This window comes from Alosa alosa, chromosome 2, assembly GCF_017589495.1.
Source record: "Alosa alosa isolate M-15738 ecotype Scorff River chromosome 2, AALO_Geno_1.1, whole genome shotgun sequence".
In the NCBI taxonomy this organism is placed as follows: domain Eukaryota; kingdom Metazoa; phylum Chordata; class Actinopteri; order Clupeiformes; family Clupeidae; genus Alosa; species Alosa alosa.
Window position 1 is genome coordinate 7,745,788 of NC_063190.1, and position 22,827 is coordinate 7,768,614.

Below are 22,827 nucleotides of genomic sequence, written 5' to 3' on the forward strand. Positions count from 1 at the left end.
AATACTCGTGTGTATTCCCAGTCAAAAATGACTGGCCATTAGAAATGAATGGGTGAGAAAATGAGTCCATAAAACTGAGTCCAGGCACATACCTACTGATCAGAAGGACTGTGTCTGTGATTCTGTACATTCACACATACACACAAACACATCCTCACTCCCCATCTTTGCTTCTATGCCAGTCCCCACTAGAACCTTTCCCCAATAGTAGGCCTATCTTCCCCTTTCAGTATGAGCTCAGGTCAATGAGGCCGGCAGGCCATAAATAGCGAATAGAAGTTCAAAACTAGTAATATCCAGTAGAACTTAATTTGATACAAAGGTTTATCACAACATTAGATGATAATATGTCTTACTATGGATTCATAATAAGTTAAAATGCAGTGGTCATTTTTGAACTCAAACTAGTAGGCCTAAACATGAAACGAATACAACAGGAGGGTTAAAATCTGACGATGGCCTAAACGTTTCAGTCTATCCTCAGAGAAAGCCTCCATGCAATAACACATCAGACCATTCGAGAACATGTTTGACAGTGTCATTGGTGGTAGTACTGTATATGGTCACACGAGGTCGTGTAAGCCTTAAGGTCCCGGCTGATCAATTGCAAAGTACCTTTAACAGCTGAACGGGGAGGTGTGAGTATTCTAGTCTATCCCATAGTTGCAATGGCCAAAGTGGACAAAATGTCTCCGAAGTTTTCTGAGCACTCGAAGGAAAACCGGCTGCCTGATTCAGAATCGGATTCCGACCCTGAAGACGACCCCTTGGCAAATGTTGGAGTCGGACCGAACTTTGGGTCGGTTTTGCGTTCACAGGTTATTCATAGCGGACACTTCATGGTGTCCTCTCCCCACAGTGATGCCACTCTGCGCAGACGGAAAAGTGTCGTGACCGACTTCGGCACTGTAAACAAGACTGGGTTTCAAACTTACAAATTTGGTCCATTCAATTCTGGGAGCCTTAGCATCGACCCAACGCTCACACGTTTGTTTGAATGCATGACACTTGCATACAGGTAATTCACTGGTCTTTTTTCAAACAGCCTATTGCAAAGCATTGGAAGTATTTTTTTCACCAATCTGTCACGTATGATTTTAAACCTGGTAGACTTCAGTTCAGTTGTGGTTGCCTAAATAGCCTAGCCTACAGGATTCTTTTTTATTGTCACTGACTTGTGTCATAGCCTAGCCTACCTTGTGTAGCCTGCACAATTAATGTGTTCAAGGTTAGCATTGTTTAAAAAAAATACATGGAGAGATAGGCTATTCACATTTCATACTGATTTATCTTTGGAAGTTGATGCTGTAATGTTTACTGACAAGTCACTAATATCAGCATGCAAATGCCTTAACATGTTCAAAGGGGGAAAGAATACACATAGGAAGTAATCTGGACTTTGGATAGAATTGGCACTGTAGCAGTCAGTTGAGGGTTACAATGTAACTGAGCCAGGATAAGAAAACACAGTTCCCAAAGGCCCCCTACCCTGTCTTAAGAGATTGCTCCATTTTGCAACTGATGACACTATTTTTTTTGTAGTGTCTCCCCTCTATCCTATTTATGTTGTGTAACAGACATTGGTGTTGGTGTCTATGACTGGTTTCAATTCCATTCTCTCCAGCTGTTTTCCATGTTAAGTTGTATCATGCGATATACAAGATAAGTGCACTGTAAAATGGGCTTGCCGGGAACAGTAATATTTCAATATGGGTAGTTCAAGGCATTTATATTTATATTGACTGACAGGAATAGCTGTAATATAAAAAGTAATTGTATCTCATGGTACCTAGTGGATCTAATCTGTTGCCTTGTTTTTGAGTTAACTGGTCAGACATTTCTCATATGCAGCTTGGTATTTCTACAAAGACTAAACCGACTTTACAGCAACTTGTATGCATATGTGTACAAAATGTCCATGTTTTTGTAGTTATGATGCCTCAGTTGTGCAGACAAAGTAAATGTAGCTGAGCTGACACATACAGATGTAGAAATAATAAATAATAAATGTTGGAACGCGTTTGTAATGTAGGTATACGCAGACATCCATAAATGCATACATTCAGAAGATGCATTCATGAATGTTATCAATTCATGCATAAAGACATTTTGCTTGCAATCATTAGAGGTTTTAATCATTCTGACTGACCCATGATGAATAAACAAGTTCACCCAGGTCAATCAAGCGAGGGCTTCCTTTATTTAATCTACCTTGTAATGTGCTGCCTTTGCTCCTTTGGATGAGAACACAAGTGTTTTTCTCCCTTGTTTTTGCTCTTTAGGTATATACTGTAACCCCTGGAAAATGATTCACTTGGCCTCTTAGCAACCCAGGGAAGACATGTCTGTTTTGCCTCATGTTTGTTCAACATTTGACACTGTGAAAGCATGGTTAGCAGCATCAACATAAAAGAGTGGGGCTTTTAGTAGCCTGATTAATGGAGACCCAATCACTTAAATTAGCAGGATGTGACAAAGTGACTAATTCCAGGCCATAGTCAGTTCGAAGGCTGTTTGACCTAGACATGCCATGGGACATAGAAAAGAAAATAGATAATGATATGGTATCACTAGGTCTCTTGTTTTCTCACCTCAACAATGCATTCATCTGCTGTGCAGTTTGCTACATCTGGAGCTTTAAAATATATAAAAGTGGAGCTAAACTTTGGGATTTGTATGTTCACCCCTCACTGTTTTGCTGATTAACCCTGGCCACCTCTGGAACTTATACAGTATAAATGTGAACTTTGGCCCATTTTGTAATCACCAAGATATTTATTATGCAATTGTCTGTTCTTGTTTGTCTCAGTGGAAAGATTGTTTCTCCGAAATGGAAGTCTTTCAAAGGTCTTAGGTTGCTGTGGTGGGACAAGATTCGCCTGAACAACGGCATATGGAGGGCCTGGTTCATCCAGTGTGAGTGTGGGCCTAGTGACATGCTTCCTACACCAGGGGCTAACTCTCATGCCATACTGTAGCGTTGCCTGATAACCAACAAATGAAGCTTTGTCTCACAGAGACCGATACACGCTCTCCATAAAAACACAGTTGCAAATAAATATATAAGTTGCAATGATTGTGAAATGTCAAAAAGGAAACATCTGAAAAATCCACTTGTGAAGAATGGACTAATATGTCACATTAATCCTGTATTTTGTCCAGTTGTTGGTCTTTTTTTTTATTTGTAGTATTGTATTTGAGTATACTGCAAGACCTCTCTTCTCATGAGTTGATAAGATAAGAAGATAAGTTGAGAGGCATCAGGTCATGTTTTCATTTTGTTGATGCGTCTTTAGATGTGGAGAAAAGGAGGAACCCAGTATGTGGTTTTGTTACTCCACTGGAAGGACTGGAGGCTGACGCCCATCGCAAACCTGAGGTGAGCTCTGCCACTGAAAACAAAATGACATAACTACAGCGGTCCCTGTGACCCACTGTTGCATCACATACACTCCTGAACTAGAGGTCAAGCACTTTCCAGCAGAAATCACAGACATGATCTGTGACTGAAAGACAAACCAGATACCAACAAGCCAAACATATATAAATTGACCAATTGTTTTTTTTCCTTAGACAAAAAGACAAAGGTTACCGGACACTCTGACCAACATTAAAGGGCCAATGCATGATGTATGTTTTCTGTTTTCACTGACACAACTGATCCATCTGTATTTGTGTTTGAAGGCAATTGTTTTGGAGGGAAACTACTGGAAACGTAGGATTGAAGTGGTCATCAAGGAGTACCACAAGTGGAGAATCTATTACAAGAAGAGGGTGAGCTCATCAACATATTTGACAGTTGACATTTACAGTGTGATATGTTTGGTTTTGATTTCTGATAAATGTCTTCAAAGCACATGCTTTAATGATTTAGATTAGATTCGATAAGATTAGATTCAACTTTATTGTTACTGTGCCGTATAAACACAGAGCCAATGAAATGCAGTTCATCTAGTCAGAAGTGCAAAAAAACATAGTTATTTAAAAAAAGAAAACTATGAAAAGAAAGTGCAGTTATATAGACTTAGAGTCCTACCACATGGCTGTGTTATACAGTATACAGTAAATTACTTAAATGGTGGCCAAGAGAGTGCTGACAATCTGTTGGGCAGTTTTCACCACCCGCTGGAGAGCTTTTTGGTCCACTGCAGACTGAGATGCAGTTTGTGAGAATGCTCTCAATGGTACAACGGTAAAGGTCCACAAAAATCCTGGAACCAAGGTGAACTTTCTTAAAACTCCACAGGAAGTCGAGGTGCTGGCGTGCCTTCTTGATAACGGTGGAGTAGTTTAGGGACCAAGTGAAATCATCGGAGATGTGAACCCCTAGGAATTTGAAGCTTGAAACACACTCCACAACATTTCCGTTGATGTTTGGGGGGGTGGGGGGTGTACATGTGTGTACATACACCACGAGGCACCACAATCTCCTCTGATCAAGCTACCTCCGTGGTGTCATATGCAAACTTGATTATGGTGTTGGAGTCATTGACAGGAACATAGTCACGGGTAAATACTGAATAGGGAGTATAGAAGAGGGCTCAGTGCACAGCATTGTACCACACTGATGTTCTTGATTAAGAGTGGTGGAGAAGAGGTTGTCAAACTTACCAGACTGTGGTCTGTTAGTCAGGAGGATGACGCTGCAGAGTGATGTGCTGATACCAAGCTGGCTGAGTTTTGAGATCAGCTTGGAGGGATAATGGTATTGAATGCTAAGTAGAAGTCAATGAACAGCTTTCTGACATAAGAGTCCAGGTGGGTCAGGGCAGTGTGGAATGCAGTAGAGATGGCGTCCTCTATTGACCTATTAGTGTGGTCAGGGATGGGTATTATTTATGATACATGTATTTAAAATACGTATTTCAAGAGAAATAGAAGGGAACAGGCAGGCAGGATTTCAGGTGTGAGAGAGCATTTTTCAATGATGGGAGTGAGTGGAATAGGGGAGAAGTCAGTAAGGAGTTCACTTTGATACATATATCATTTTCAACTCAGATACATTATGGCATCTTAGATTCATTTAGTCTAATTCTTTTTCTATTCCAGCTACAGAAAAACAAAGATGGGCTTCTGCCAATGCTTCCAAAGGTAAGGCATCCCCAGTGTAAACAACAGCACCCTTTTGCATGCCAACCAGTATGACCATCACGGACGGTGACCCAATGTGGCCCAGTTTTCCACTCAGGACCTGATTTGAGGTCAGAGGTCACTGCCTCTATCAGGTGTCTATGTGTGTCCTCCACGCTCCCCCACACTCCCATCTGGCCCGTGTGGGTTTAGTGGATTCAGCAGCCTGTCCTGACCACTTAAATCACCCCCATGTCCAGATTAAAGCACCCCGCTGCAGCCCCAGTGTCCCCGCTGGCGTGTTTGCTTTTTGTAGGCTAGGAGTTCAGTTCATGTTTGCTGTGGTCCTCTGGGTTGTCTATTAATAGAATTCGCTCAGACTTTGCTTTTTTGTGCTCGCACGGTGACAGTGGCAGTTTACAAATGATAAACATTTTTGCGTCACAACGTCCACTACCTTGGTGTCAGTCATGTTATCCCCTCACTGACAGCAGCCCTCCTCCCTGTGCAGCGCTGCCTCGGCTTAATGTCACGCAAATCAAATGTGACCCACTTCTGACTCACCTGCTTTGTGCGTCCAGCATACAGTCTTTCTGTATTTCTGTGTGAATGTTAATGACTTTCAAGCAGATTTTCAGCTTAGGTGCATGTGTGTGTGTGTGTGTGTGTGTGTGTGTGTGTGTGTGTGTGTGTGTGTGTGTGTGTGTTCGTGTGTGTGTGTGTGTGTGTTCCTTCATAATGGTTGTGTGAGAGAGTGTTCCGGGGGAACTCTTTATTGAATGACGTATGTGCAGGCTGCCAGTCACACTGACTCTACATGTGCATCCTTCTCCCATTCAGTCTGAATGAGAAGCCCCTTCTGGACCCCTCTGAGGGTCAGCATGTGTCCTACAATGTCCAAACTCACTGACAAATACTCACCTGGCACCATGACCTCAGCAAAGGTTATCTGGTCAGGGAGTTCAGAGCTCATATTTTCGCTGACACACTGTGCAAAGCAAAAAAGGAAAATACAATTATTGAACTACAGTACATACACGTAATTATTTCACTCTGAAATACTGTATGTATCCAGTCAATTCATCTTGCTTATGTGTCATTATGTAGCAAAAGGAGCAGTAATGAGCAGTAATAGCCCTAATGTGGCGTTGGCTTACCCGCTTTATTGGAACAGAGCTCTGTGAAGAGGGCAACCAAGGTGGGAAGATGATCACCTCTAATAGAGCACACACTAATGGCGCAACGGCAACCTCTGATGCTTGCCTCTCATAACAACCCCCCCATTTGATTTTGACCCCATTCTGACTCTGAAACAAGGCGTGAAAATCAGCTCTTCATTTTGCACAAGCAGTTAAAAAGCCCTCTCTTTGTCCACTACTACTCTGTGCATTATAGTCAGGGGGCCAATTCTGAAAAGGGCTACTGTTAAGACTTTTGCGGACATGTTTTGGTACAAGCTGTCACCCTATGTTTTTAGTTAGAAGTGATGGTAATTTTGATACCATAGATTTAATAGCGACCCATTCAGGCCAATAGTATGAAAAATCAGGAACAGAGTTTATTTACAATGATGCGCATCAAGGGAGAGACAGCATGACTTCACCTAAAGATCCATCAGCTGCTCTAACTAGACAAGGAAATAGTTAGGGTTTAAGTATCCTTCCAGGAGCAGATAGCTACTGACGCAGCCATGCAGAACAGTGAAACACTGCAAAGTCATAATATTCCTGCTTATCTCTAAATACATAGTCACACACAGATATACACAGGGACAGTAAAGATATCATACAGTCATTACATAGAATCATACTTTTAGTATCAAAGTGACCCACTAATGAGAAATGCAGAACATTAAACCACATATTGGAATATTGGACATAATGTTCTATTCCACTTTCTCTTAGAAGACACCCATATATTAGGGTTGTTGTCAAGCTGATTTGTTGTGTGTGACTTGTACAAGCAATTTTAGGTTTTCTGCTCAACACGACATGCCAACAATAAATGTTAAATATCTCCATAACCACAAGGACCATATACATAAAAAAGGTATCAAATAAAAGTTAACATGCATGGGCTGTCTGCAGATGTGTCAGAATCAACATTTATTGTACAGTGTAAGAGACAACAGAACTAGAACATGAAAAAAACATTCTCTGCCTAAAGAGAACCAGTTTTCAAAATGAATATCAGCTTATCCCAAAACCTCTATCAATCAGTACCCCTATCTATTGGAATGAGTCAAGCCAAGTTTAAAGCTTGTAGGGAGAGACAGTGCAATGCTGCACAAGTTCTAATACTTTAATGTCAAGGCGGAAATGTAGAACTGTAGATGATGGTCTATGGTGCTATAGAGGTACTGCTCTCTCACTTCTTTAGGGTTAGGGGTTAGTAACTAGTTAGTAGTAATAACTATGTAATAGTCATATGGCAAAGGTATGTTTTTCCCCATCCAAGCAGTGGCACTCAGGTAGGCAGAAGTCCTGGTCAGGGACACAAAAGAAGAGTTTACTAGTCAAACTGCGTGCGAAATTTGATCTTAAAATAGCTTAGAATATCGTAATTTTCTCGCAATGCCAATGTGTTATAGCCTACATAATTCACGCTGCGCCTACAGTACTGTCACGGGTCGCCCAGCAGGGCCTATTTTCCTGTTGCTAACATGAATGAAACCCCCTAGGCTACTGCGCTATCTACCTACATTGTGTAGGCTACATAGTGTAAACAACAGAAGAGCATTGTCAAGACCTTGTGACTGTTACTCTGCAGAACCAAACTCTTGCAATACTGCCAAGAGATATGCCCACCAATGAATACCCCATGATATAGTGGAAGGCCAACAAGAAGAAATACATGTATCCTCACCTGGCAAAGTTAGCAATCTCCTACTTGAGTGTGCCTGCGACTTCTGTGCCATCCGAGCGGGTGTTCTCTGCAGCTAGACTACCGGTAATAGGTTGTGCTCACGTCTCCTCCCTGAACATGCTGACATGCTCATTTCTTTTTTTTTTAACAAGAATATGACATGCCTAACTGTAAGGCTATGAATAGTTACATTGATCTAAACTAATCCACATTGGCTTTCACTTTCCGAAACAGGGCACAGCGAACATCATGGATTGAAGTACTTGGTGCTTCATCCTCCACAGCTTTGGTTAGCCAGTGGTAAAGTAGGAGTAGGAGTTCTTTCCAGAGTTTGGGACCAATGACTGCAAAGGCACGATTCCCCCTACTCTTTAATCTTGAGGAAGGAGTGGCTAACAATAGTGGTCGGTCAGATGACCTCGTTGATCTCATGGGTGTGTGTGGATGTAGGAGATCTGCTATGTAGGGAGGAGCCAGTCCTTTCAGAGATTTAAAAACAAATAACAGCATTTTAAAATGTATCCTAAAGCACACAATGAAGCCAATGAAGAGCCTTAAGAACTGGAGTGATGTGCTCTCGTCTGTGTGTTCTGGTCAGGAAGCATGCCGCAGTGTTCTGAACTAGTTGAAGTCTTGACAAGGAGGAGCCACTAAGACCAGTGTAGATATTGCAATAGTCAAGGCGGGATGTAATAAAAGCATGTATGGCAGTCTCAAGGTGACCAGTGATAAAAAAAAAGGTTTGACCCTTGATAAGAGTTTGAGATGGAAAAAACTGCATCTGACTACATTACTTATTTGTTTCTCCAGTTTGAAGTCAGAGTCAAAAATCACACCTAGATTTCTTACAGAGTCTTTATCAAAAGGACGCAGAGGGGCCAAGTCCAGACTATTTTTACAGGCCTTACTGGGTTTACATAGTAAAACCTCAGCTTTTTTTTATTTAAATTTATTAAGTTTAAGGACATCCATGCTTTAATGTCCTCAAGGCAGTCTAAGAGCTTTGTACTGGGAGTTTTTGAGATTGAGTGGAATGTATATCTGGGTATCATCTGCATAGCAGTGGAAAGAGATGTTATATTTTCTTAGAATGGAACCCAGTGGCAGAAGGTCAAGGGAAAAGAGGATAGGGCCAAGGACTGACCCCTGAGGGACCTCATAGGGGAGGGGTGCTGAGGAGGAGGTGTATTCTCCAATGCTGACAGAGAAACTTCTGTCAGTGAGGTAGGACTTAAATCACTCAAGAGCTGGTCCCTTGATACCAACCTGATGTTCAAGGCGATGTAGAAGAATGTTATGATCTACAGTATCAAATGCTGCTGTAAGAAGAACCAGGATCACACAGTCACCATTATCAGTAATTTGAAGCATGTCATTAAAAACTTTAACAAGTGGTGCCTCAGTACTATGACGAGCTTTAAAACCAGATTGAAAAGGCTCTAGGAGATTATTTGTGTCCAGGTAAGACTGAAGCTGGTAAAGTAGGCCTACAATTTTCTCCAATAATACCAGCACCGCAGTCACAGGAGAAATTCTTTGATCACCTCTATTAAAGGTTGTATCAGTGATTGCAGGCCCCAAAAGGCCCAAACATAAATGATCACATGTCATAACGGGGAGGTTTTATGTGAGGTATACTGTTTTTGTATTGCCTGAGTGTGCGTGTGGTGTGAGAGCAAGAGTGAGTGATGACGTATGGGGGTGTTGTGGGGGTAGTTGCTAGGTGATGAAAAACTTCATCTTGTATTTTACGATTGTGTTCAATGAAGCGCCGGAGTTGTGGTATTGAGAAGCATCTTGGAATGGACATTACTTTAATTGTTGTTGAGGTCTGAGATCTGCACACAACAATGTTGCCAACCGCTCAAAGGCAAAATAAAGTGTTCCAACCAATAACCGACGAGATGCGCATTCAGCAGAGTTTCAATTGCACTGGAGGGAGAGGGAGGGAGTAGTGAGCTAGCTCTCTGTTTTGCTTGAACGTCAACAGAAGTGACGTTACCCTGCCATCGCTGATACAACCTTTAACGATTTACGGCTCCCATTGACTTCAACACATGTAAACAATGGTGGAGCCGTAAATCGTTTGTTCACTGTTGACACCTGCTGTGATCATCTTCTCTGGATCTTCTGCCTCATGCCAACTCACAGCTGTGCTGACACAACAGTGCCCCTTGTGGTGTGATACTCTTGTGGTATTTATTGATGATTATTTTTTAATGATCATGCTTGCATATAAGTTGGATTATATTGCACATTTGCCCAAAATTACAGTAGGTAACATGGAAGAAAATCGAAGCATTTTGGGGGGGAAATCCGCTTTTACCACTTTTAAGAATATAGTGTTAAAATGGACAAAAAAACAAAACATTTTCTGACAACCTGGCCTGAACACATGTTGAGGGGTTAAATATTTATACTGGATAGGTTGTATGCTTGTACCAAAAAGTGTCCGACAAAGTTTTAATATCAGTTTTGGCTTTCTGACTATTACCTATTTTTATAATGAAATAATTGGATAGAATTCACTATTCACTATAGTCACGCCAGTCATAATGCTGGTCTGCTTTCTTTTTTGCACAAATATAGTTAAATGATATGAAGAAGTTATATTGTACAATTATGAAAAGTAGAACTGTTGTTGGAATTGAATCTGCTGGTTGGTCTGGAAAGGAGGAGTTTACTGGAATTGAAGGAACGTAAGGAGGATTTGTCATGTCTTGTCTTGTAGACTGGGAATGTACAGTTTGGTATACTGAAAACGTATATTGGTCCTCATTCACAAGATTTTTCTTAAGTTTGTTCTTGAGTAGTGTCCTTTTCAGGTTTATGGTGTGTTCTTAAGATGCAGAATTGTTTGCACTTTTGTTCTCATAATGATGAATCCCATTGTCCATTGATGACAAACTGAAAGTGCGTGCCAGTTGTTAGTAAACACAGGACCACCCCACTTGAGGGCATGAGACTGCATGTAATACTGTATGTGCTGATCTGCTATATGTTATATGTAATGCTGTCATATGTTATATCAAGAGGACATATCAAGGGTTATATCAAGGCCATGGACAAACAAGTCGAGAGAGAAATCCCAAATTTAAAGGAGCTGGTCAAAAGGAGTTGCTCTTAAATATGTCTTTGTAGGTCTTAATTGATAGCACTCATTTAACACTATTTCTGCTAGTGGTCTTTTTAAATATTTGGGTAACACAGATTGCAGTTCTTTCTCTCAGCAATACAGATATATCACAACATAATACAACTACACACAATATCAATGTGGAACTGGGGGCGCTGTGGCGCAGCAGGCTACAGCACCCGTACCATATACGGGTCCGAGTGCCCACGGGGACCCAGGTTCGAGTCCGACCTGCGGTCATTTCCCGATCCCACCCCATCTCTCTCTCCCACTTGCTTCCTGTCACTCTCCACTGTCCTGTCCAAATAAAGGCAAAAAGCCCACAAAAATATACTTTAAAAAAAAAAATATATATATATATATCAATGTGGAACTGATAAACTGATACAATCTTTGATATAAATGTACTCTGGGAATTGTTGCTGTTATGGGTGTGAAATCAGTCTCAAACTTCATTCATAATGGTGAAGTTCCCCTTGATATAACATATGACAGCATTACATATAACATATAGCAGATCAGCACATATTACATGCGTGTTCTTGGGTTTCCATATCAGACACACTGTAGTTAATGCAAAATACATATTATTTGAGCGTGATTTGCACCACAGGTGCATAGGTGCTATGTCTCTGTCTGCCTGATGGGGGCAGTAAGGCTTCCTGTCAGTCCACACGTGAGGGAGTGCTGAACCAGGTCAGGGACAAAAGGATGCCACTTTCATTAAAATGGAGAATCGGAAAATACAGAGTAAAAATAAATGAAAGTATAATGGGATGAGGGGTTCCTGCAGTTCACACTTTTATGTTAAATTACATTCATTAAGCCCACACACACTGACACACATGTATATGCACACACACACACACACACACACACACACACACACACACACACACACACACACACACACATACACACTTTCACTGCAGCAACCACCCATTCAGTTTTTTTTCCATCTGAGAAAGCCCACAAACCCAAAGCGAGCAGCTCGAGAGAAATAAAGGAAGGAGGAATGGCGTTGGCGGAGACACAGTCGTAAGCACTTCCGCCCCAATCTGGGGATCCCTATATATATGGGCCCTGCTCTGGCCATCACTCTTCACCATTAGTTGGGAAGGATAAGACACGGTCATCTCACAAGTCGGAGATAAAACTATTTTTTACAGAATTGTGAGTATGTGTCTTATTCAAAATCCTCTCAGATATTTGTGGAAGGATTTCATTCCTTTCTCGCACAGTTGGATTAATGCCTATTAATGCTATTTTATATACCTGTGTAGCTAAAGGATCAATGTGCTACTGCATCGAGCATTTGCATTCGACAGTTGCCTCCTAGTATGTAGTGTATGTTTACATTCTGAGGACACGCTTTGGGTTATCTTGGTAAAGGTTTTAGGGTTTTGCAAACTCCATCAAACTGGCTCTGTTGGATGTGTACCTGTGTTGGTCAAGCCGGTCCCTAGTGAGTATCTGGGCCCTCATGTGGATGACTGTTAGAATGGTACCCATTTCTGCTGTTGACTTTCTCTGTTGTCGCCTCTGGATCATTGATAAACAGTGAGACCCTCACTGAGGAGTTGTTTGCAGCAAGTAGCAGTCATGGTGCTGATGAAAATAAGATTTACTCTACTCTAGATCTGCTCTATTTTCTTACGGACAACTTTATTGGCTTTTATTGTGTTATTAACTTGTGATTATGATAGCGTGTACACTTATATGTATGTAAGTGATGATAGGCTGTATTAAGCGCTATCAAGCTGGGTGTGCTGCTCTCATTTGAGGAACTGAAAGAATGTCCCAATTGTTTAGTCTACTCCCTCATCCATTCTTGTGTGGTCATCCCTTTTGAGCATCCTTCCCTCGCTGTTTCCTCCAGGGACCGATTGGCCGGGCAGGTCTGGAGAAATGGTCCAATCAGATGTACCAGGAGCCTGACCCGCTGGAGGAGCTGGAATGCTTCCTGTCGGACATCTCGGACACGCTGTTCACCATGACCCAGAAGCCCAGCTCCTGGGGAGATGAGCGCCACAGTGGTGAGTGCGGGACCCCAGGGGGCGCCCCGGGGGGCCTTTTGCTCTGGGTAGCCTGACTGGACTGGACTGGACCATGTTCCGTGTCTTTATAGACTCTTTCAGCTGCATAAACAAACATGTGGGTTTCTAAGGCATATCCGGTGGCACAGAAAGCAACATTGAGCTAATGGTTAAAGAAAAGTTTTAAAGTCATTTTGTAGAGCATTACGCTAAATCTAAGGGCTCTAATATGGCGATCGAAAGAGTGGCGCAAAGTGTGTTGTTATCACGATGCAAAGCTTATTCCTATTATACACTCAAGTTTTTCGCCATGCGCATCTCTTTTATTGAACAATGCGCTCAGGGTTGTGGCAATTAACGACCTAAGGTGTGGTCTGGTGCTTGATCTAAAAATTACTATCGAACACTATCTAAAAAGCATTGTGCCACTGACCAAGAAAAACCTGGTCTATAGCGAAAGGCGCATATAGAGCACAGTTGAAGACGCACTGTCACGAGATGTAAGCAGCAACTTCTTAAATGTCATTAGGTTTTTTATTCAGTCATTCGAACATTATTGGGGTAAGTGTTGCTTTTTTCAGGCTATGTTTTCGATGGTAACCCATTGTCAGTCAATAGTGAAAGTAATTAACTGTGTATAACTGTTTTGTCGTTGACTGTGACACCACAGTGAAGTTAGTTTCACTTTACTTTCAGATGAGTTCAAATAATAGACAAGTGCAGATGCGTGTAGGCTATACTCTGCTAGGTTTTAGTAAAGCATTGTTTAGTGGAATACCTGTTCCATACGGTCTCGCGTGCAAGCAGATTCCTTCAACTGCGTGGAAGGATGTTCTGCCCAAAACACACCCATGACTGAATGCTCAAAATTGTATTTAGCCTATTCACAGCAGTAGACCTGATGATTCAATTTAACCATAGTATTTATTTGTCTCGCGAACCGTTCACCAAACGGCTAACATTGTTTAAAAGCTGAGAAAAAGCTCTTTCATGTGATATGATACTTGTGATGTCTGTATGATGAGTAGGCTACTTCAGGAGTAGTTCAACTGAGAAGAATGGGTGAATCTGGACGCACTTTCTTTCTTGCCATGCGCTGTCACTTTCTCCACTGCGTAAAAGACTACATTAATTTGTGCTGTGAATGCTAAGATTATTCTGTCAGGCCATAGGCTAATAAAATAGGCTATTAGTCGGACGCAAACCAGAATATTGAAAGAAGGGGGCACCAAGGCCACAGTGGCCTGTAAACCTCTGAATTCCAAAGGGGCATCACGGCCAACGCAAGGGGCAACGTGGCCGCCGTGAAATTCCTACCCTGGAGCCAACGCTTGATAACAAAACCACCCCCAATGTGGACTGTTTAAGCTATTCGCCAGTGACCATGTGTTTTAGATCGCCAAAATATTGCCCTAATTCATTTTCATTTCAAAGTATTTCCATTAGTTTTTAATGTTTCAACCGGAAAACGTCTAGGAAAAGATTGAAAAGGTTTATATTCTCCAACATATTTCTTTTTTTGTTATCTGACTTAGGCCCTTGTCCCTGTGGTTCACTGTGAGCAGTGGTGGACTCAAATCTTCTGATATCAGAGGAGGACACTAGAAAGTCTGCTTGTGTAGTGGTCTGATTAAGTTGAATGGGTTAAGTGTTATCCACATCTTGCTAGTTTTTGTGTCATCTGAGCTAGGAGGGACACATCATGACAAATAAGGAACATGATGAATGAATACTTGAAGAGACACACACTCAGTCTCCACACCCTAACACACACACATGCACAACACCACAAATTTAGCTGATTTAGGCAAATATGAAGCTTTAACAGAGAGTATTGGACACATGTGCACACACACACACACACACACACACACACACACACACACACACACACACACACACACACACACACACACACACACACACAGAGAGAGAGAGATAACACTGTGGTTTTTGCCATGTCCCTTGCATTCTCCTTAGCCTACACCAGTAATGCAGACATGATCCAGCCTGGCCTCACGCCTCTGCAGCCCAGCCTGGACGACTTCATGGATATTCCAGGTAGGTCCACCCAGCACTAGGGCTGTTAACTGCAACATCATTGATCTCCGCAAAATGTGAATCTCAGTTGCAGTTAATGCTCAGTCTTCCTTTTGAAATATAGTAACCTGGTCACCATATGAGTTATCGTTGAGACATTTTTTTGAGTCACTCACAGTGCTATATATTATGTATTTCTGAAAACTTAGACTGTAATATTTGTGCTTTTTACTGTAGTTATCCTGGCATTTATGGCAGGTGACAAGGCACCTCCCACAAACAACTGCTAGTGCTTTGATTCAGTGGTGATTTCAGAGCGAATACATGTCTGGAATGAATTAAAAGTGAAAGTGCTTTATTTATGGCATATTAAGTGTGTGTGTGTGTGTATGTGTGTGTGTGTACGGTGTGTGTGTGTGTGTGTGTGTGTGTGTGTGTGTGCAGCACCGTGTGCGGGTGAATCAGAGGTCGGTTAGTGGGTTGGGTGGTGTGTGGTGTAAAAGTGGAAGTGTGGGGGTGGGAGGGGATGTGGTGAAGTGCTGCATGTGCTGCTTCCGCATCCAGAGAGGGGAGACACCCCCCCTCACACTCACACACAGAGGGAAACCCTGGAGGATCACCACAGGGTCACCGGCATTCACTCACACTGAGGTTGCGAAATCACTCAGAGTTTACTTGGTCATCAGAAGTCATTGGGTCCGCCTGCCCTGTATGTCTTCTCATATGTATCCAATGTAAATATAATAGTCCATAAAGGTATAGACCACATGCAGCAGCCATAGAGGTTCTTAATTGTTGGGTTATACAACTGTTCACCCTAAGGTTTTGAAAACATTTGGACCTTCACTAGTTAGTACTACAGTAATGGTAATAAATATATTTCTAACTTCCTGAAAAAGTGTAAATAAGTATATATAATCTGAGGGGCTAGTGTGAATGACAGTGTGATTCCTCACATGATCATTGCACACTTGTGCCATCAAAATGAGTTGAAGTGATACCAAAACTAGTCACCCATAAAAACATACCTCAAAACGAGCAAATTGTTCCATAATGCATACTGGCTTTAAGTACAAAGTTAGTGGAACTGCTGAACAGGGGGAAAGGGTTCCTCTTTTTCACCTTCTCCTCTTTTTTTAACTTTGTTGGGAACAAGCAATTTTGTATGCTGTATGTTGTATGTTGATTGGAGTCCATTGTTTCTTATTGAAGTTTATGCAATGAATGTCCCCTACTTTTAACCTCATTTCCCTTCAAAGGGACTCAGTGCTGTAGGCAGTCAGTTGTGTTCTGTGTGAAGGGAAAATGCACAACTCATCCATATTTGTATTGGCAGAATGATGCAATACGAGTACTGATTTCTCTCTGCATTTTCTTGCCCCTTCACAGCTTTAAGCAGTAAAATCAAGCGCCTTTCGAGATGTGAAAGAACATGAGGAAAATACAAAATCAAGTTATTGTTGTTCTTTTGTAGTTGTAGTTGTTGTTGTTGTTGTTAAGGATGCTAGGGATCGCTCTACTTCATTGTTGCTGGTTAGTGGGAGTGGATGAAAGTGTACTTCAGTCTTTCTGTCGTCCGTTCCATCTCCCCCCACAGACATCTTCACCAGCTACCGGGGGCAGGCTCTGGATCAGGCCAGCTATGCTGACTGTAGCTATTTTGAGAGCTCTGCTGGCGGGTCGTTCCCCAGCTCCGGCACCCCCACTGTAAGCACCTCGCTGCTGCACACAGACCCCACGCAGCTTTCCCAGGTGAGATACAGCAGCACTGCAGGAGGCTAACGCCAGGCCAGCCAGTGACTGTTTCACACACGACATGGACATTGTTATCACCTTTCATGAAGCTGAACGAATAAACCAATGTACAGTATGTAATATAACTTCAAAATATACGCACAAAATAATTCCCTGTTTGAAATAGCGATGTAGTATGTCAGATATCATTTGGAAAAGCAATTATTTTGTTTGCTATTTTTGAATGCATCTGTAGTGGTGGTCAAATAGCCAAATGTAAGGATTGTTACTTGTCAGGTAAATTTTTGGCTTGATATTTGTAACATCTGGGAAATCATTCCTCAACACATTTTTCAAAGTCTAGTTGTTTTCAGTTTGCTTGGACTCAAGCAGTTTGCTTTTCAGTTTGTGTCTTTCATTGGGCACTGGCCTACAGAGAGAAATAGAAAATAATGTTTTCTCCTCAGGCAACATCTCATTGGAGTTGAAGGACAATGTGCAGAACGTTGTAAAGCAACTGTTAAATAAATATAGAGATGGTGTTTACCCTGCATGGGTAAATTGCACAGGGGACAAATGTCCTACAAGAAGAATAAAGTTTAACTTAACTTACATTATATAAATGTTTACATGAAGGATACATCAGCATTAATGTTATTTTATTTTTGTTTCATAGATACATTTGTTTTGCAATCATAATTAATTATTCCCTTGTCATCTGTGTGCATTTCCCTCCAGCCTAGTCTTTCAGCTGATCGACTATCCACACCTTCATCATCTGACACCATTCCGGGCTCCCACTACCACAGACAGCCTCTTACCCCTGACATGACATTTGACCCAGCTGCTTTGGGTTGCGACCCCAAGTTCAAAGGTCACACAGACTATGGCCCCCAGAATGAGTGTGGCACCACTAGCCTCATCCCCTCTTATGCTTACATCACTCCTGCCATCACCATGGCGTCCTCCACCGTCGCTCAAGTGCCCAACATCATCACCCACGAGAGCCCCTACCTCTACCCAGGGCCCTGCCACAAATACAGCAGTGGCGGCGGTGGTGGCACTGTGTCCACCTCCACCGTCATCACCCACACCGGCTCCACCATCAGCCTGCCAGGACAGGATCCCCGCTTCCACGACTGCCCTGGCCTGACCGGCAGCAGCAGTAGCAGCGGCGGCAGCGGCGGTGGCAGTGGCTATCTCCCCGCTGCCTGTGCCCTTCAGGGCTACCCGCCGGCCCATCCGCCCTCGCTGCCCACCCTGCCCTGCCCCAGCCTGTCCCACTTCTTCTCAATGCCCCAGCAGCCCTCGGTGCCCACCAACCGGGGCAAGCACAAGCGCAAGTCGGAGGGTCCCCCCCGCGGGGCCGGCTCTGGCGCTCCCATTCCGACTCTGCCGCAGCAGACCAGCTGCCTGGCCAAGCTGCTCTCTGCAAGCACTCAAGAGCGTGAGTGGACCTCGCTGGGTTGACCTTTACTGTTTAGATTATATTGTCTCTGTGCATAACATGCATACATAAATAATAAATCAACTGGCTTTGTCTTATATAGTTTCCGTCTTGGTTAAAATGTTATCCCATGTTGGCTAACTCCAATGTTATCATTGTATGGCACAATTACAGATAATGTGAAGGCGAGAAGAATAATAAGAAATAATCCTGCTTTTGTTTTCCTCTAGGGAAGCCTGCATTATCATTTGATGCACCTGTCCACGGTCCAAAAGGCCCCAGGGCCCAGTCTCCTATTTCACTGCCTGTAAGGGTAATGGACGTTTGAACATTTGTAGCTTTTCTTAGGAGGAGAACATCTTTTCATTTTCATATTTCTGTAACTTTTTTTCTTTATTTGGTTTTGAGCAGGCTGGCAGCAGTATGGCCACTGGTCGAGGCGCTCCACAGATGCAGATGAGCGGCCACTGGTCCTCCTCTGGGCCGTCCCTCTCCCTCTGCCACCAGGGGGCGCCGGCCGGAGCCTCCCAGGGGTCCGCCGTGTCCGCTCTCCTCACCCAGGGGCCCGGGCTCCTCACCCCCAAGACAGAGAAGCTCTCGCCCGTTAAGATCTGTGGCACAGAAGGCAGAGGTATAACAGGTACAGCACATGACTTAATAAAACATGTATTTGAATAAAGCAGTATATTGTAAACAACAACAATACATTGCATTTATATAGTGCTTTTCAAGGAGGAGGAACCTCACTGACCACCACTGCAGTGTCTGAATGGAAATATTCCACACCACATGCTCTGCCGTTTCTTGGTTGCAGTAGACACTTCAGTCAGGGTGGTCAGGGCGATCAAGGGTAGCTTGTGATGTGCTGCCTGTTCTGTGTGTGTTAGTGAGTTTTCCTGGGAGCTCGGGCCAGACATCTCCCACACACCCGCTAGAGAAGGGCTCCAACCCAGGGTCCCCACACTCCGTACCAGGCCACGCTAAGACAGAGCCCAACAGGGTAACCCCACTTTACCTGCTCTACCCTTCCTCTTTACCTGCTTTATTGATTTATGAGTGACATGTTGATTTAGGCGAGGATCACATCAGCAAGCGGCAGTGGCAAACGTAACACAATGCTCAGACCATAATAAGTTCTATGTCATTTCTATGGTAACACAAACGGTTCGCCTTAACTGACAATTGACAATTGCGCTTTGAAAGTAGAACCAAGTTCAACGCTCAGCTTCTTCAATGCTAGCGTTACGCCAGCATTGCCACCGTTCCACTGCCGAACCATAGAGAACAATAGGAACCTGCCGCTTGCCGCTGGCTAATGTGATCCCTGCCTTAAAGTGACTTGACTTTTTACTTTCTGTGCCTTTTCATATGTTATCCTGTAGCTAATATACCTATTTATATGTGACTGATGGTAAAATGTTTTATAGACTGAAACCAGGAGGATAACTCACATCTCTGCCGAGCAGAAAAGGCGATTTAACATCAAGCTGGGCTTTGACACATTAAACAGCGTTGTTACGAGCCTGAGCTCTCAACCCAGTATAAAGGTATGAGTGATGTCACATTCAGCTTTTAATATCATGGCTGTCACTAGTGCTGTATTGGCATGAAGAGCTGATATTAGAGAAGCGAAGGGGCCTAACGACGTCGGTGTATCTCTGTTTTCAGATCAGCAAGGCCACCACGCTGCAGAAGACGGCCGACTACGTCAGTAAGATGCAGCAGGAGCGAGCACAGCTGCACGAGGAAGCCCACCGGCTCAGGGAAGAGATCATGGGGCTCAACAACGCCATCAGGTCAGAGACATGTCTGTCTGTCTGCCTGTCTGTCTGTCTCTCTCTCACAGTCTCTTTCAGGGAGATCATGGGGCTCAACAACACCATCAGGTCAGAGACATGTCTGTCTGTCTGTCTCTCTCACTCTCTTTCTGGGAGGAGATCATGGGGCTTATAACTCTGATATCAGGTCAGGGATGTCTGCCTGTCTCTCTCTCTGTCTCTCTCTGTCTCTCTCTCTGTGTCTCTGGGAGGACATGGAGCTCAACTCTGTCATCAGAGGAGAGTCATTATCAAAGAGAGTGCACCTAACCAGCTGCAGGCTTGTCGACAGGTTTAGCACAGGTCAGAATTCCATTCGGTGAGAGACTGGCAAAACAAGATCAATGAGTCAGGATAAAGTTGTCCGTTGGAGGCATCACCTGCCTGTGTTAAAACAGCTCATCTTTTTATTGTGTTCTAATTTGAAATCCACTGACTTCTTAATGTGTTTCAATGTGATAAAATATTTCACTACGGGAACAACAGGAAATTTTTATATGCAGTATGCATATAACACTTTAGTACTTATTTCAGGGTGCACATTATTTCAGTTTGTACAATTTTTGCTGTTATAAGTTTATGTATTTGTGCCTGTCAGAATACAAACACTGTGTATAGGTGAGCATTGACGTGTACTGCAGTCCAGTGTGTGTGTGAATACAAAGGGCCTGCTGATGTGAATAGTCTCATGGTCTCATAGCCTACCTGCTCAAGGACTACGGAGGGAAATTAGCCATATTTGCTACAACCTGGCACAATGCATCTCTCCTAGTATTGTACAAGGTTAATGTTTTTGTGCACTGTCCCTGCTTAAATAAATAACACTGACCAATGTCTCCTCTGGGCAGTGTGTGTCAGCAGCAGCTCCCTGCCACCGGGGTGCCCATCACCCCCCAGCGCTTCGACCACATGAGGGAGAAGTTCCGCGAGTATGTCAGAGCACAGACGCTGCACAACTGGAAGTTCTGGATTGTATCCTTTTCTTTGCAGCACCATCACTAAAAGGATTATTCTCTCGTATGTATGTGTGTGTGTGTGTGTGTGTGTGTGTGTGTGTGTGTGTGTGTGTGTATGTGGATGCAATAGAAAAGGAAAGGAAAGAGAGCGAATGTGTGTGTGTGTGTGTGTGTGTGTGTGTGTGTGTGTGTGTGTGTGTGTGTGTATCTGTGACATTTTTCCTGGCTAGATGACATTTTCCTGAGCTCCCCACTGCAGTTCAGCATCATCATTGAGCCTCTGTTTGAGTCCTACAACAGCATAGTGTCCACTGCCAGTCTGGAGGAGCTGTGCCGCACCACCCTCTCCTGGCTGGACCAGCACTGCTCCCTGCCTGCACTCAGGCCCAGTGAGTACTGCACTAACTGACCCAAAGTCTGAATTAAGATCATCACCGCACACTGGTCTAATATCACAGACTATTTATTTAGAGTGTAGATCTGTAATATTATACATTTATTTATTTAGAGGGATAAACAATCTGTAATATAAAACCAGTGTGCGGTAATGATTTCTGTGTATTATCAGTACTTGGGATCCGAGAACGGCCAGTGCACAGGGATTTTGTCTCTTATTGGACCAGTTTCCCTTAATCTCAGGGTTAACAAACTCAGATGTTTAACTAAACCTGCTTTCTGGAATACCCCTCCTTGTGTTTGATCTTTCTTTTTGTTTTTCTCTTTTTCTGATTGGTCAGCTGTCCTCAACTCACTCCGCCTTCTCAGCACCTCCACGTCCATTCTGACAGACCCCGGCCTCGTGCCCGACCAGGCCAATCAGGCCGTCTGTCAGGCTCATCCCTCCCACAGCTACACACACTAACCACTGACCACCTGGAAACACTTTCAGAGCCAAGGAAAACGCACAGTGCCAAAACATTCCCTAAAGACATGGAAGCCAAGTGAGGCTCATGAGCTACATATTTGCTGGCGGTCACATTTGACTTAGTTTTTTTTTCATGAGTGCCTCTCTGTCTGTCTGTCTGTCTGTCTGTCTGCCTGTCTGTTTGTCTGTCTCTCTGTCTGTCTGTCTCTCTCTCTCTTGTCTCTTTTTGTCTCTCTCTTGCTTGGGTGTGTGTGTGTGTTTGTGTCTCTCTCTCTCTCTCTCTCTCTCTGTGTGTGTATGGGTGTCTGTGTGCGCCAAGGCAGTACCAGCAAATTATCATGTATACTCTCCCCATAACATACAAATTTCTCAGTAGCAATGGGATGAAAGACCCTAGTAACTCAAGGATTGATGATATTGATATTGCCATATTGTTCCACTATATACATTTTAAACAGTTAGCAATACTCTGTTATGATTATCCCTACAAACTGAAAGAAAATGCCATTGTTTGTTACAGTTGTTTCTTAAACCCTTTCTTTAAAAACAGTTCTGTTTTATTAAATAGTTAAATTTGAAGATGTTGTGAAGATGTGGTCATTATACTGATATTTAGAATAATCGTTACCAGGATATCCAGGAAGTTTTAATGAACTTAAAATGAAATGAAATGAAATGCAGGCCTAATTAATCTGATTGACTGATTTGTGAAGGTTGCGCATGTCAAAACTCTGCTGCTATAGCCACTTTTCATCTCAAACTGCCTTTAGGTGCTCTTTCTTTGTGGACCACATTTGTGTCTTCTTTAACTAATGACAATACTAAGCCAGATATTAAAAGACAGAATGGCTATCTCAAGTT

The 22,827-nt window shown here is 43.0% G+C and overlaps 1 protein-coding gene across 3 annotated transcripts; it reads left to right on the forward strand.

Moving 5' to 3' along the window:
* The first annotated feature begins 533 nt into the window (after positions 1 to 533).
* On the forward strand, positions 534 to 22,186 carry LOC125291388 (carbohydrate-responsive element-binding protein). Of its 3 annotated transcripts, none has more exons than XM_048238133.1 (17): positions 534 to 1,018; positions 2,810 to 2,916; positions 3,297 to 3,379; positions 3,685 to 3,774; positions 5,050 to 5,091; positions 12,951 to 13,107; positions 15,088 to 15,168; positions 16,745 to 16,899; positions 17,620 to 18,328; positions 18,559 to 18,641; positions 18,740 to 18,968; positions 19,216 to 19,328; positions 19,756 to 19,875; positions 19,997 to 20,124; positions 20,994 to 21,117; positions 21,361 to 21,490; positions 21,839 to 22,186. In XM_048238133.1, exons 1-17 carry the CDS (start codon positions 669 to 671, stop codon positions 21,961 to 21,963), a joined length of 2,826 nt encoding a protein of 941 aa, XP_048094090.1. In that variant the 5' UTR covers positions 534 to 668; the 3' UTR covers positions 21,964 to 22,186. The 3 variants fall into 3 exon arrangements, with proteins under 3 accessions (XP_048094090.1, XP_048094092.1, XP_048094091.1); XM_048238135.1 differs by having other exon boundaries at positions 18,740 to 18,959; XM_048238134.1 differs by having other exon boundaries at positions 18,559 to 18,635.
* The last annotated feature ends 641 nt before the right edge of the window (positions 22,187 to 22,827 follow it).

Coding starts and splice junctions, on each gene's coding strand:
- LOC125291388 (XM_048238133.1), top strand. CDS start 669: ATGGCCAAAGTGGACAAAATGTCTCCGAAGTTTTCTGAGCACTCGAAG. Junction 18,642..18,739: donor CTATTTCACTGCCTGTAAGG/GTAATGGACGTT, acceptor GGTTTTGAGCAG/GCTGGCAGCAGTATGGCCAC. Junction 21,491..21,838: donor CCTGCCTGCACTCAGGCCCA/GTGAGTACTGCA, acceptor CTGATTGGTCAG/CTGTCCTCAACTCACTCCGC.